General features: G+C 40.5%; 1 protein-coding gene across 5 annotated transcripts in view; it reads left to right on the top strand.

Moving 5' to 3' along the window:
* The window catches only part of STARD13 (StAR related lipid transfer domain containing 13), a 493,680-nt gene that overhangs the window by 133,193 nt on the left and 345,550 nt on the right, over window positions 1-14,937 (top strand). For 4 of the 5 annotated variants that reach the window (XM_038387627.2, XM_038387628.2, XM_043504393.1 and 1 more), the window contains one exon: window positions 5,232-5,378. The exons of the other annotated variant lie outside the window; for it this stretch is intronic. In XM_038387627.2, the coding sequence (XP_038243555.1) occupies window positions 5,232-5,378 (147 nt within the window). The remainder of the gene's footprint in view (window positions 1-5,231; window positions 5,379-14,937) is intronic. 5 annotated transcript variants of the gene reach the window in all.

The following is a 14,937-nucleotide window of genomic DNA, read 5'->3' as shown; positions in this document are numbered from 1 at the left end:
CATTCTGAGAAAATAGCAAATTGTTTTGTAGATTATGGGAAAAACCCTTGTGCCTTCATTTCCACCCATGCATTCTCACTGACTGCAGTGGAGTTCTGTGTGTACAAGTGAGCACAGAATGTAGTCTTACATGCTTAATGTTTCTTAGATTAGATTCACTTGCTGTTCAAAACAAAAACAAAAAAAAAACCAACCCAAACCAATGTTAATCTCTGTTAGGAGACAACAGGCTGTAACTGTGTTTTATGTTTGGTTGATTATCCAATATGTCTCACTAAGTTTGGTGCAGTTAAGTTAATTCTACATATGTAGTAACTAACTTTCTGAAGCATAATAATACATTGTTACTCTTCTGTTCTCTGATTAAGCACAGATCTTATTTTTACTAGCAAGTGATTACATATTTCATTGGTTTTATACTTATCACATAGGAATATTTTTCCCCCACATTTAGTGGAAAATCCAGTCGTCACTGTGCAGCCTGACTATTTCAGTTAGGTGGTAGAGGTCCACAGTACAAAGGAATCCACACCCCCAGGTCAGTGTGCCTGCTTACTGGTGATGTAAACTTCATGCTCTAAGTGTGCCCACTCCACAGGGCAGATAGCCTGGAAGAACTGCATCACAATGGATCCTCTGGCCTCTCTCTTCTGTTCCTACACTATGCCCAAACACACATTGGTGTGAAGGGAGGCCCCGTGGAGCTAGGCTCCACACAACATAGGAAGTGTTCTTATATGCCCCCTCCAAAACTCTACACCAACTCCATTTCCATGAGGCCCTCTGCACCCACAGGTATAGTCGCAGACCCCGCTGAACTAACTTGGTTCCAATGAGTGGGGGAGATTTTCAGAGCTTATGCAGGGATGTGCACCCACCACCTCTTGGGCAGACAATGGACAAAGGCACGTTGTTGACTCTACCCTTTACCGAAGTAGAGCGGGGGCACAAAGACCACTGAAGACAATCCAGCCTGAAGGCCTGAATAGTAGCTATGGAATGGATTCACTTCTGATTCAAAGCTTTTGAGGTGAATCTGCCATTTCTGTTGTACTCATAGAGATCTCAGGCACCCAAGTCAGTTATCCAGGCTAGGCACTGGGGAGTGGATTTGGTCCTTTACGATTGCATTCAGTGCAATGCCTTCTATTACAAGTCCTACTGTAGAAGCTCTATGTACCATTATTTTTTTGCAATTCAGCAATCATTTGAGGCATCCTGAGAAAATATATGGGCTATCAACAATTCTTCCAAATGCAGTTTTTGTGCCAAATTCCAATAAGTGGATGCCATTTTATTAACTAGGCCTATTTAGTTTTATCCTATACAATAATGAAAACCCATTTTCTTCTCTTCCCCTTAATTTAATGGACATGATTTAGAGTTTTGTTGAACTAGAAAAGAACAAATAATGGAAGAATCAAAGACAGTTTTACTTTTTGGGAACTCTTTACATCTTGTATTTCTTAGCTCCTTGACTACAATTTCTGCCTCTCCTCTAATAAACTTTATATGAAGAATGCAATGGTTTGTTCTTGGTATTTCTTTAAAAGAAAAAGTAAAATTATTTGTAAAAATGGTTTAGGAGCATACTATATTAATCAGCTACTGGTACAGTACAGACCCGTTTACGCGTGGATGTCGGGAGTCAAGCCGTCACAACCGACTGTTAACGGACTGCTGGTTAAGAGGGCCATGCTGAAATATCTTAAAATATCTCTATATACATGTATAATTATCTAGGATTACGTACGTATTCACAACGTCCCAAATACTGCAGGCCTATCTGTTAACTGCGCTTTGCAAGAATATAAATTCAAATGTGTAATCTAATAAAAACATTATTATAACTACACAGGGGTAAAAGTAACTCAGAACACTTACCGGTACGGGGCGGGGGTGGCTCTAGCCCCTGGAAGGAGTGAGGCCTCTGGCAGAAGGGGTGGGGCTAGAGGTCAGTATCCCCCAGCCAGCCCCTCCAGGTCACCTAGTCTGCGCCGCCCGGGGTTCCTGTGGCGATTTAAAAGAGCCCGGGGCTCCGGATGCTGCTGCTGCGGTCACGGCGTCCAGAGCCCCGGGCTCTTTTAAATTGCCAGCCCCAGGGCAGCTGCTCCCTTTGCCCCTCCCCCCTGCCCACCCCCCAGTGGATGAGGAAGGTGCAAAAGGGGCAGGGACCTTAAAATGCTGCAGGGTCCTTTGCCACGGTAGCACTTTAACGTTGCTTTCCCCCACCCTCCAGTCCGCAGTAAAGACATACAACACATTTCTGCTCCACACTTTCTATCGATTTCTGTGTCAGTGAGTTAGTGAGCAAATCTGTAGCGCTACATAGCAAGTTCCTGTACCGCGTGTTAAATAGGTAGCAGTGGGAGGTACGGTGCTACTGCGCGTTAAGCGGATTCACACGTAAATGGGTCTGTTCTGTAATTGTTGAATAAATACAAAGATGTATTGATTCAAGAGGTAAATACTTACCAAGACAAAGGCAAGGTTGATACTTTCCTCCCAGGACAATAAATCTTGTTTTCTGCCACATTAGTTAATATATTGGCTGTTGTGACATACATTTAGAATGTCTTAATCAGAAATATCTGTAAATCTTACTCGCTCTCTTTTATGGACTGGCATCTCAAAAGTAGAGGACTTTTTTTTTTCTCTCACTAACTTTCCAAAAGAGAGATTAGAGACCCAGAAAAAACATTATGTTATTTTTCTGGATTTTTAATTGAACCTTTGCATGTTTGTCACCTGGATGGTCAATATAGTCTTCATAGAACTCATTGAGGTCGGACACAATTTACTAATTTCTGTATGTAAACTGACTCATTAGTATTATCCTATATCTGACTACCACTGTCATCTGAGGAAGAAAATTTTTATAAAACCGTTTTGTCAAGTTATATCTCAATAATGATGTCTAGAAACTTCAGATTGGATTTTTCCATTAGATTTTGGTAGACTACTAAATGTGTTTTTTGTTTTTACTTGTTTGAGGCATTTTGAAGAAAATATTCACCCTTTCCTTAGTTTTGTAAAGACAAAGTTATCAAGATGCAAAAATTCAGTAAAATGCAAGACCTTTATTTTGATTTAGAAATTGACTTTGTAAAAGTACCAAATTTTGACATTATATCTTGTATAAGACCATCTCACTCAAACAGAATGTGGCATGACAAATTCTTTTTTGTATTGTCTCTTTCTGCGTATATATATATTGTGTATTCTGCATATGTATATTGTGCTTGTCCCTAAAAACAATATAAAAAGTTCAGTAAAATACAATAAAGAATAATATAGGAATATATCCGAGTAATATAGTTTTGAATAGGTACAAGTCTGATCTTCCCTACAGTTTAGGACTTTTGACAGCACTCCTGGAAAAAACATTCACTGTTATGAATTATAAAAATATTTAAACTATGTTTGGAAAAAATAGTGACATTATGTCCAGTTTTCTGTTCTCTGAAGCAAATACTAAATAAATACAAATAGAACCAAAACTGTCTCCCTAAGTAAGGAAGCATGGTTTCCTTGTTAAGACACAGGACTGGGAGTCTGAAGATATAGGGCATTATTCTTCTCTCCCTTATTCTGGGGCAAATCAGGAGTAACTCCATTAGGGACAAGATAGTTATACTGGTGTAATACTAATGTAAGATGAGAATAATTCTCCTAGGTTTATTTCTGCCTGTGTTGTGTGATTGTGAGCAAATTACTCTCCTCTCTGTGTCCCAGTTTCCAGCCCCCACAAAGGAAATGATTCAGCAAGAGGATATATAAAATGGAAATAATAATACTTACCTAGCACACAGGGATGTAATGTGGCTTGGATCTTTATTGTTTGTAAGGTACTTTGAGCTCTTCGGAAGGACAGTGCTATTGTGCTGCAAAGTAATGTTAGTAATGTTAATATTAGTGTGCAGTCTATTAACATTGACTTGTGAAATGATGCTTATGTGAAAATACATATAGCCAAAGTAAGCTGGGTGAAAGAAGAATAAATCAAAGCAGCTCAAGATGGGGAATAGTTTGCACTATCCAGAAGGGGCTGGCCTTGATGACAAGGGAATCCTTCAGCTGCAATTGCTATGATTCTTGTAGCCTCATATTTAGAAATGTTTCACGTAACTAACAATTTGAACATAGAAGAACAGGAGCTAGTTTCTTGGGTCTAAAATCCATCACCTTTGCATTGCCACATCTTCTTAATCCAGTTACCCCCCAGAGCCCAATTTGCCGCCCCCCCCTTTAAGAGTAGTCTAATTTTTGCTCAGTTTCATATTCTCCCTAAAGGTCATTCTGGCAGTTGGCATTCAGTGAAGGGCAATAGCCCTCCACCATGCCCCCTTCACTGGTGTGAGTCATAATGCTAGCATTTGATGGTATGAGTTACTCTTTATAGGCATCTGGGAAGAAGTGGGCCTTTAGGAGTGATTTGAATGAGGAGAGGGAGGGAGACATGGTGCTCTTGGGATTTAAAGTCATTGCATGTATAGGAAGATGGCTGAAGAGGAATAAGCAGAGGGGTTTGAATGGGGATGATGTGGTTCAATAGCTGTCCAAAGATGATAATTTTAACAGCTGTGCTTTGATGGATTAAAGACTCCCACATGGAAAGAAGCAATATATATATATATATATATATATATATATATATATATATATATATATATATATATCAGGGAGGAGTTGCAACAATCAAGGCAGAAAATCAACAGGAAGTAGAGTAGTGTTTTGACCAGACAGAATTTCAAATTGATGTGAAGGAAAAAGCAGCAAGATTTGATGATAGCCTGGATGTATAGTAGGAGGGAAAGTAAGGAATTCAGAGTTATGAGATCTTTAAAGTTATGAGTCTAAGTGACAAAGAGAATGGGGATGTTGTCCACTCTGATGGAGAATGTTGGAAGTAGAAAGGGCTTTACAAATAATAAGTAAGGAGGTTCTTCTGGGGCATTCTGAGCTTGAACTGGCAGTGGATGATCCCAGATCATATGTCAGAGAGACATTTGGATGTGCACAACTGGATGGAGTTTGATTGGTCAGATATAAAGAGCATCTAACACGTGATAGATGAAGTCTTCTAAGTAGATGAGGTCAATCCAGGACAGGCAGAGAGTTGATCATCCAGACTTTGTTGGGGTTTTTTGGAGTGTAGTTTAGAAACAAATCTACAAATCATGAAGAGCTTTAATGTTTTCAGACTTCATGTGTGTTTGGTTTTCTTTTAGAACCAACCAGAAAAAGGATCTGAGTGGTCAGACTCTATGTCATCTCTCATGAAGAAACTGGAACAATTGAATTTAGATATTGAAGAGGCTCTCAGTGCTGGCTCTTCTCCTTCCAGCACTCCTTCTACCAAAAAGCGCAAACAGCCGGTAAGAATGCACACCCCATTTACAGAATGTGACAGATCTTTAAAACCTTTTAATTTGATATTAGTCAAGGAGGGGTGTTCAGGTCCAGATCAGATTTAGGCTATATTTTGGATATTAGGTTCAAGGATGATCCAGGCTACAGCTCAAGTTCAATACCATTGAAAAATCATGAGCTGTTCTCAGGCTATTGCAGAATTGGCAGAAATCTCATGTGATCCCTATTCTTTCTGCTTTCATGGGCTGTATTAATAATTCCAGTCCCCTCTGTAGAGGTGGGTTCAGACTCAGATGTATCAATATGGACACACTTCCCTAATTAAGGGGTTTGAATCTGAGGTTTTGATTCAAGTCTTCCTGCACTTGTAATAGTTTTTGTACAGATCTAACAGCAAGGGAGATGATGTCTATCTTGATTAGGGGTATAATTAGTCTTTGTTTTTTGTTTGACTTGAGTAGTATTTTGTCAATATCTGTGTGAACATTGTTATGGCAGGTGTCACTATGTGGTGCTATTACACATAGTTTCCCAAGTTTTTTCTTAGTGTGTGAGCATATGTTCAGTCTTTGGAAGACATGCTGTATTGTTGGTAGTTCTTAGTTAGGCAAGACTCTGCATAGAGGCAGGTCATTGGAGATGCAGCTGAGGAAGTAGCAGGAGAGTCTGGTCTGATTAGAGGCAATTGTTGAGGCAGAATTGGTCTGTGAGATCTGGGTATTGGTATTGGGCTGAGATGCCTGAAAGAAGGGGTTGACTGCAATGGGTGTTTGTAACCATGCCTCCTATTCTCTGCCTGTGGCCTATGATAGTTTAGTCTCCCTGTGAGCTGTAATATTTTGATCTAATTTTGTTTGTTGGGTTTAGTGTGTGGGTGCTGGGTGGTATGGGTAGCCTGTGATATACAGGAGGTCAGACTAGATGATTTGGTGGTTGACTGTACAAGTTTTCTTATGTAAACAATACAAAAGAGGGTGTCAGATGTACAAACATAAGAGAATGCAGTAGAATCAAAGCAGTGTACAGTAGATGTTGATATCTACACAGTGAGCAGGTGGTATGATTCTCAGCTCAAGGTGACATACTTGCGCTAGCTCTCCTCTAGCTAGCAAGTGAAAAATAGAGTATAGCCACAGCAGTGTGAGTGGCGGGATAGGCTAGATGCCCTGAGTACATGCCTAGGGTCTTGAATGGGCAGATACTCAGGGCAGCTAGCCCATCCCACAACTCTCACCTTCTCAGCTACATTCTATTTTTCATTCACTAACTAGATGAGAGCTAGCACAAGTATTTCTTCTTTAGCTGGGAATCACAACCCAAGCTCAAAATGTAGACATACCCTGTGTTACAGTAAGGAAACATGCTGTTATTCTAAGTTGCATATGTAATTTATCTTTAACTATTCATCCCACCTGGTCCCTGTTTCTTCAAAGAGATCTGTTAATTTAATATAGGCTGTAATTTCTTGTATATCCATTAAATATTTTATTCTTGTCATCTACATTTATGTTTTAATGCTAATTTAATGATTTCGGCTTAGTTGTGTAATCTTTTGCTTCTACAATGGAAACTGTGTAGCAGATCGATTGTGGATTCTTCATATATTTCACTCTTCTTTTGATTGCATAAATTCTGTGAGAGAGGGAAATAGCTGGAATGATGCTAGTAAAGAAATGTTTTGAGAAAAGTAAATAAGTGCAGATAATGGGGCATCTCAGACCTGTGATGGTAGGGTGGGGGTCATTTGATGATGATGGATGGCTATGCAGTATACTGTTCAGGAGCTGAGAAAATGAGAGAAAATAGGGTTGCATTTACCCTATCCAAGGAGACATCCAAGTGTGTGCTTGGATGTAACTCAGTCAGCAATTGAATCATTACAATTTGCCTTTGAGCAAAGCCGGTCAATATGTCCGCTATACAGGTTTACATTCCTGCTACAGCAGTGGATGACTGCACAATTGAGTAGTTTTATGAATGGCTTGAAGAGACATTCATTGAAATACTAAGTAAACAAAGATACCCTTGTAATTGGGGACCTGAACGAGACAATTAGAAGTGTAAGCTCTCATAAAGAACTAATGGGAAACAGTGGTCTTGTTTACAAAATGTGAGAGGAAGGTGTTTAGTGGAATTTTGCTGCTCTAATTACTTAGTCATTACAAACACCATTCTCTCCCAACATTGTAGACATTTACACACATTGAGGTCACCAAATCAACTATGTAATAAAAAAGAGACGAGATGAGTCAGGTAATATCTTTTGTTGGACCAACTTCCACTGGTGAAAGAAACAAGCTTTCGAGCTATGCAGCGCTCTTCTTCAGGTCTGAGAAAGGTACTCATAGGGCAGGTCTACAATTAAAATGCTGCATCAGCGCAGCTGTGCTGTTGTAGCGCTTAAGCGAAGACTCTTCTATGTCGATGGGAGAGCTTTTCCCGTTGGCATAATTAATCCACCTCCATTCATTGAAAAATTCCTAACCAGCTCTAATTTTAAAGTTCTTACAGTTTTTTCATCATTAAGTTTTTTCTTTTGTTTCTTCATTTGTTTCTTCTCTTCATTCTGATCTACATGTTCCTATCTTTTTCTCTTATTTTTCCTGTGTCCCTTCCAATCTTTCTACCTTTCCCCTCTTTGGATGTCTCTATTTTCTGTTCTGACAATGCTAAAAATAACAGAGAAACTGAACAAGAAGTTTTACTAGAATATGGAAAACAATATTATCTCTAAAGGTAATCTGTTTCTCTTTATTTCACTGTAGAGCTTTTCCCCAGACCCCCCCCCCCATCTCTCCTGCTCCAGATTTAAAGGAACACATAAAATCCTATTTCCCTCACTCTTTTTGTTGGTTACCTCCAGCTCCCATACTCCCACCTCCCATTGTACTTGCCCAGTCTCTTCAACAGTCTTCAAGCCATTGAGAGATAGAGGATAAGGATGAAATAGATACCCTGGCAATAGCTATGTCAATGGGAGAAGCTATCCCAACTGACATAGCACTGTCTACACTGGGGGTTAGGTCGGTATAACTATATTGCTTAGGGCTACGGATTTTTGTAGTTATACTGATACAAATCTGTAGTGTAGACCTGGCCATAGTCTCACAGCTAAATAAAAGGTGGAACAGACTGTTTAGTATAAATAGTTAACACATAAGAGACCTTTCAAGGTGAAGTGGCCTGTTAATACCTATGCAGTCACAGCACAAAAGAGGTGGATTAATAGGTTACAGATTGTTGTAATAAGCTATAAATCCAGTGTCTTTGTTTAGATCATGATTTTTAGTGTCTAGCAAAGTTATGAATTTAAGCTCCCAGGCTCATCTGTTGAAGGTGTTGTGATGGTTTCCTTGGAAGACAAGGACTTAGAGGTCAGATATAGAGTGATTATTTTGTGAAAAGGGTTTGCCCTTTGGTGATATGTAGAGCCCTGCAAATCTGCAGATATCGTGGACCATGTATGCAGATCAGGGATGGATGCAGATCCAAATTTTATATCTAGAGCCCTGCAAATCTGTAGATATCCGCTTTTTATCTGCGGACCATGTTTGCGGATTGCAGATCAGATGCAGATACAAATTTTATATCCACCCGGGACACTAGTGATATGGTGTTTTTGTCTTTTATCATTTTTCTATGACATCATCAAAGGGGAAACACTTTTCACAAAATGATCACTCCATACCTGACATTTAGGTACTTCCCCTCAAAGGAAACCTGAACAACCTGCAGGTTCACTGCATTTGGGCTTGTCCAGAATAAAAAAACCTACATGATTTCCATCCGGAATGGGTTTGAAGCATTCTCATCAGTGAAAGAATGTAACAACCGGAATTAACTTTGGGACAAAATGGAAACTATCATGCCCGAAGGCACCAAAGCACCCAATCCAAAAATCCGGTGTTGGCTGGTGAAAAAATGATGCAGAGTGAAAGAGAATGGCTTGGACACTGAAAGATGTAGGGGAGAGCACAAGGGAACTGAACAGACAGATCTAAAGGTAGACTAGACAAGACACAAGTGAATACATAAGGGCAAAATGCACAGAACTTGAGAATTACAGACAAATAATACAAAAGGCATGTTCACAGTGGTCAGACTTCTTTCCAAAAAATTTCTCTGCAATTAAACATAAAGGATCATGATGGCAAAGTCCTCACTGAAGGTGATGTAATCAAACACTGGTGAAGAGATTACTGTGCCAATCTGTATGCTTCATCAAAGCCACTTGCAATACAGCATGAGAGTATGGAAAGGAGTGTATGAAACTGAAGCTATCAATCCTGCAAGAAGAAGTGGTGCACGCTATTATGAAAATGAAGCCTGGGAAAACACCAGGGGTAGACAGCGTACCAGCTGAATTGTTAAAAGTGATTTGGTGACTGTTGTATTGATCTCACATTACTCCTGAGGGCATTCTGTGCCAAAAAATTAAAAATTCTGCACACAATATTTTACAATTCTGCAAAATTCTGCAAATTTTATTTGTCAAATAAATGTGGAGGCTCCTGCATGGCATTGGGGAGCACAGGCCACTGGAGATCATTGTGCAGCTCCCCCCCCCCACCCCGGGATATAGACTCAGTAGTGAGGCTGCACTCAACCCTGACACAGTGCAAGGACCGGGCCAGCTCCAAAACATCCCAGGGCCACGCCCATCCGTGCCAGGTGCACCAGGTGTGGGCAGGCAGGCTCAGCAAGGTAGGATCCAAGTGTGGAGGGGCTTATTATGGGAGGATCCAGGTGTGGGTGAGAGGGTGCGGGTGGCTCAGTGTGGGATCCAGGTGCGGGAGGGATCTGGATGCACAGGGACTTGTTGGAGGATTCTGGGTGCAACAGTAATGGGACTCTGCGGGGGGTCCATGTGAAGGTGGTTGGGGCTCAGTATGGGGGGTTGTCTTGGTTTGCAGGGGATAGAGCTCAAAAGTTGGGCCTGAGTGTGGGGGGCTCAGTAGGGAGTCCAGATGCTGGGAGAGTGGGGCTCAGTGGAGTGGGGATCCAGGTACAGCTGGTTGGGGCTAGTTAAGGTGGGGATCCAGGTGTGGATGGCTTGTTGGGGTGGTCCAGGTGCAGGGGGAGTGGGTTTATCAGGGGGGTTCTGGGTGCGGTGGTGTGTATGTGAGGCTTCGTGGGAAAGTCTGGGTACGAGGGGGCCTGGATGCACAGGGGTTGGGTGGATGGGGGAGAAGCTCCCTGTACAGGGATCTCTCCCCCTGCAGCTGAGGAGCAATGGATGCAGAAAGCGCAGGACAGGGGAGTTTGCAGAGCTTCCTACAGCTGGGGGAGAAATCTGGTGGTGGGTCTGACATGGCCCTGGATGCCGTTCATGGAAAGAGGAAGTCCTGTCCTCCCCAGACCAGGCTGGGACTAGCAGCGGAGCCTGGCACAGGATAGAAGCCATCCACTGGGTCTTCCCCAGTCCTGACCCCTTCCCCACAATGATTTACCTCTCTGCTGACTGCCCTGGGCACCTGAAACATATTGCTGGGGAGGGATGCATGGCTTCCCTTTGCTTCCCCATCAGAAAGTCATTTTTCTGTGGGAAAGCAAAGAAATCTGTAGGGGACATAAATTCTGCACATGCACAGTGGCGCAGAATTCCCCCAGGAGTAGTGTCACATGCAAAATTTGAAAGAAATTAGCCAGATGATTGAAAGAGGGAATCCTTCTGCTCTTACTAAAGGAAGGTGACACAAGAAAGTATCCGATGAAGTGAGCTGTAGCTCACGAAAGCTTATGCTCAAATAAATTTGTTAGTCGCTAAGGTGCCACAAGTACTCCTTTTCTTTTTTTTGAAGAAAGTATCGTAACAGTCGTATTATCACCCTGATATCTCAGGTGAGCAAAGTACTGTTTTACATAGTCCAGGATCATATGATGCTAATGTTAGAAACAGAAAAGTGCCATCACAGCAAGCTGGTTTCAGAGAGGGATGAGGTATATGTGATCAAATCACTAAAATCTGTCTCATCATTGAAAAATACAGGGATTTTAATGACCCATTGATTATGTGTTTCATTGACTACTCAAAAGCATTTGATATGTCTGACATGACCATGTTTGGAGTGTCATGCTGCCTAGAGTAGCTCGCGACCGTGAGTGCCTATCTCAGGGCAGACAGATACCCCAACTGGGGGTATGTTCTATGATTTTACCCAAGTTAATGGCAAATGTGAACTTCTGGATCACTATAGCAATCTTACCATGGAGTCTCAGACAGTCCCCTTACAGTCTCAAGTCTATCTTGCCAGTCAGATAAACTAGATTCAGTGGTAAATGGTCACTTACACCAAAACAATCACACAATATTCAGATGCTTCCAATCCCCAGAGACCAGTCATTTACTCCAGGTCAACTAATACCCTGGATCTTACACCAAAAGAACACCATAGTCAATCCTGTAATAAGTTATCTAAAGGTTTATTAACTAGGAAAAACAAATGAGTTATTTACAGGTTAAAGCAAGTAGGTATATACACACAAATGAGTTACCATCTAAATCCTAAGAGTTACAGAGTTGTAGTGAACTGTCAGTTCAAAGCGTCTTTGAGGCCGGACCCAGGAGGTAACCTCTGGGGATCTCTGGCTTCAGTTTGGTAGCTCTGGCTGTGTGAGAGTTCAAACAGTAAAGAGATGGAAGGTTTTCCTGTGACTTTGTTTTATTTCCTTCATTCAGCTTCCAAGTCCACAGGATGAGCTTCCTTGCACTGGTAGCATTTTCAAGGTGTGATAGGGCCATTAACCAATCCTTTGTGTTGCAATGTTCCTTGATGGCCTGTGTGATTTTGATAGTCCTTCTGGGTTGTGGGTAGAGACAACAATTCCCTTGCCTGGGTTCATAAATTCACAGCAAATATTTTTAAAGCTATAAAGCAAAACTTATTTTCTTATAGCATGGAATATTGCCATTACAAGTGCGATTAATGCAAGCAGCAACTTAAAAGTATTTCATGGAGTCTAAATACTAAGTACATTTTTATAAGAATAATACCTATTTTGAGCAAAACTGACATACAGGTGAACTGGTCTGGTCTCCAGCTATGAGTTTGTCAGTTCTTAGCTAATATCTGCAGTCTGGGCAAGAGCTGGCATCTGGCTTGCTCATGTCACATGCTGAATAATGGCAGATGTGGGGATTCTCATTGAATTCATTTGCAAGTCTCTATCATCAACAACACTGGTGACAGCAAGTGATTTTCCACTCAGCAGTGTGTGAGACAAGGGTGTTTTCTGTCCCCAGCCTTTTCCACATGAACGCAGAAATTATTATGAGACAAGACCTAGAAGTTTAACAAATGGTAGGAGCTGAAATTTCTATTGGTAGACACCTCTTAACCGATGTCAGCTATGCCAGTGGTGTCACACTCTTTGCTACAACGACTGATGCAGTTCAACAAAAGTTGGAGTGTGTAAAAACGGGTGAGGGTTAGGGACTATCCCTCACTGAGGCAGAAATGAAATGCATGCATGTTGACACGATTAACAAAAACAAGAAGCAAATGGACATCACAAGGTAGTAGAGACAGTAGATGAATTCAGGTTTCAGAGTAGCAGCTGTGTTAGTCTGTATTCGCAAAAAGAAAAGGAGTACTTGTGGCACCTTAGAGACTAACAAATTTATTAGAGCATAAGCTTTCGTGAGCTACAGCTCACTTCATCGGATGCATCCATCCGATGAAGTGAGCTGTAGCTCACGAAAGCTTATGCTCTAATAAATTTGTTAGTCTCTAAGGTGCCACAAGTACTCCTTTTCTTTTAGATGAATTCAGTTACCTGAGATCATATCCAACAAAGAGCCTGTTCCAAAGAAATTGGCAGAAATCTTGGAATGATCTGGCTTCCTTCATGAAAGTTTGGAAAAACGATGGCATCTTGAAATGTACAAAGATTTGATTGGTAAAAACTTTAATTTTTTACATTGCAACTTATGCATGTGGATCGTGGGGAATTACTGGTGCTGACAAGAGAAAATTGAAGCCTGTGAGATGTGGTGCTGACAACGATGCTTGCGTATCTCCTGGACTGAAAAAAAGACAAATGCTTGTGTTAGAAATATTAATATAGAGAAACAGACCCTGGTGTCTGAAATCAACAGGTGCAAACTTATGTTCGTTGGTCACATCAGGCATAGAGAGTGAGAAAATTATCGTGGAAGGAATGGTGTGGGTCATCGTAGTGGGGGACGACCAGCAAAGAGATGGATAGATGGTGTGCAGCAGATCCCTGGGAGGGCAGCTGCTGAGAGTTTGAAGCTAGTGATGGATTGAGAAAGCTTCTGAAAATTCCACTATGATGTTACAAATATTCAGACATAAATAAAATGATTTTACTTAATGGGGCAAATCAGAAGTACAAGATCTCAGAGTCAGGTAACTATACTGTATAACAGCATGTTTGTTGGAGCGGTTAGTCTGAAGATTGCTCTCTTGAAGATGTGGGAAATTTTTAACAAATGACAGAACATTTATTTTGCACAGCAGATGCTATCTCAGGAGTATAGCCCATGATATAATCATGTAGTTGAATCAGGCCACTGTTTTGTGAAGTGTCTTTTTCTGTTAATTGAAGAACTCTGTGATTCTCTGGGTCTTTCTTTCTCACAAATATATTTCATGAATAATACTCTGTTGCATTGAATTTTTGTATGAGAGGCGTAAAACTTACTTACCATGGACAGAAAATAATACACACTGCTAATGAATTATATGTAGGATCATGGGGGATGAAATGGTTAGCAGCATTTTTCATTGTTGACAATATTTACATGAGGATTTACATGTAAACTATGTTCTAAAATTTTAAAATTATTTTTAAAAATAAAATGTTAAAGATTTTTCATTTGCCATGCCCTGTTTTGCATCTGTACAAGCTGCAAGTTGCTGCTAGTCAGTTTCACATGGGGAAATGGCACAGGGAATAGGACTCAGAGTCTGATCAATAGAAGTATGAGGGGAGGGAAAAAAGTTCAACAGGCATCACATTCTTTGCTGAAAAAATTTCTCTCAGACCCTTTTATTTTTTACATGCTGCAAGTACCACCACTCAAAAATGGTCTAGCTTTCAGCTAAAAGCTCACAAGTTTTGGAAAACTGCAATTAGTAGTACAGCTCCTCTAAAATGTGTACATTTCCCCTGGAAAATATTTTTCAGCATTTCCTATATTTGTACATTAGTAACATTAGTGGAAGATACTGTGCATAACAAAACAGCAGCAAAGAAGTTTTGCTGTGCACTACTGCTTAAACAATTTGTCTAGTTTCCATATTACTTCCAATACCTTGTGTTTTAGTAGAAAAAAAACCAGATTTAAGAACTGTGAATCTCATCTGTGAGTTTTTATAGTCTCATATCAGTCATGAATATAGTACTGATATAGGAAAACCAGAAAAAATATATAGATAATACTGTCTGATTTTTATTTCACAGATAGAATTTTCAATAAAACAAAACTCTGCCTTCAAAATATGTATTTTTCTTAATTCTTCTCTCAAAATGACAAAGCGTTATACACTAAATTCTGGTCCGTTGTTTCATTTTTTGTTTCATTTTGTTTCGTTTCTC

This window comes from Dermochelys coriacea, chromosome 1 (genome assembly GCF_009764565.3).
Source record: "Dermochelys coriacea isolate rDerCor1 chromosome 1, rDerCor1.pri.v4, whole genome shotgun sequence".
NCBI lineage: Eukaryota > Metazoa > Chordata > Testudines > Dermochelyidae > Dermochelys > Dermochelys coriacea.
This window is presented reverse-complemented; position numbering and strand designations above follow the sequence as displayed.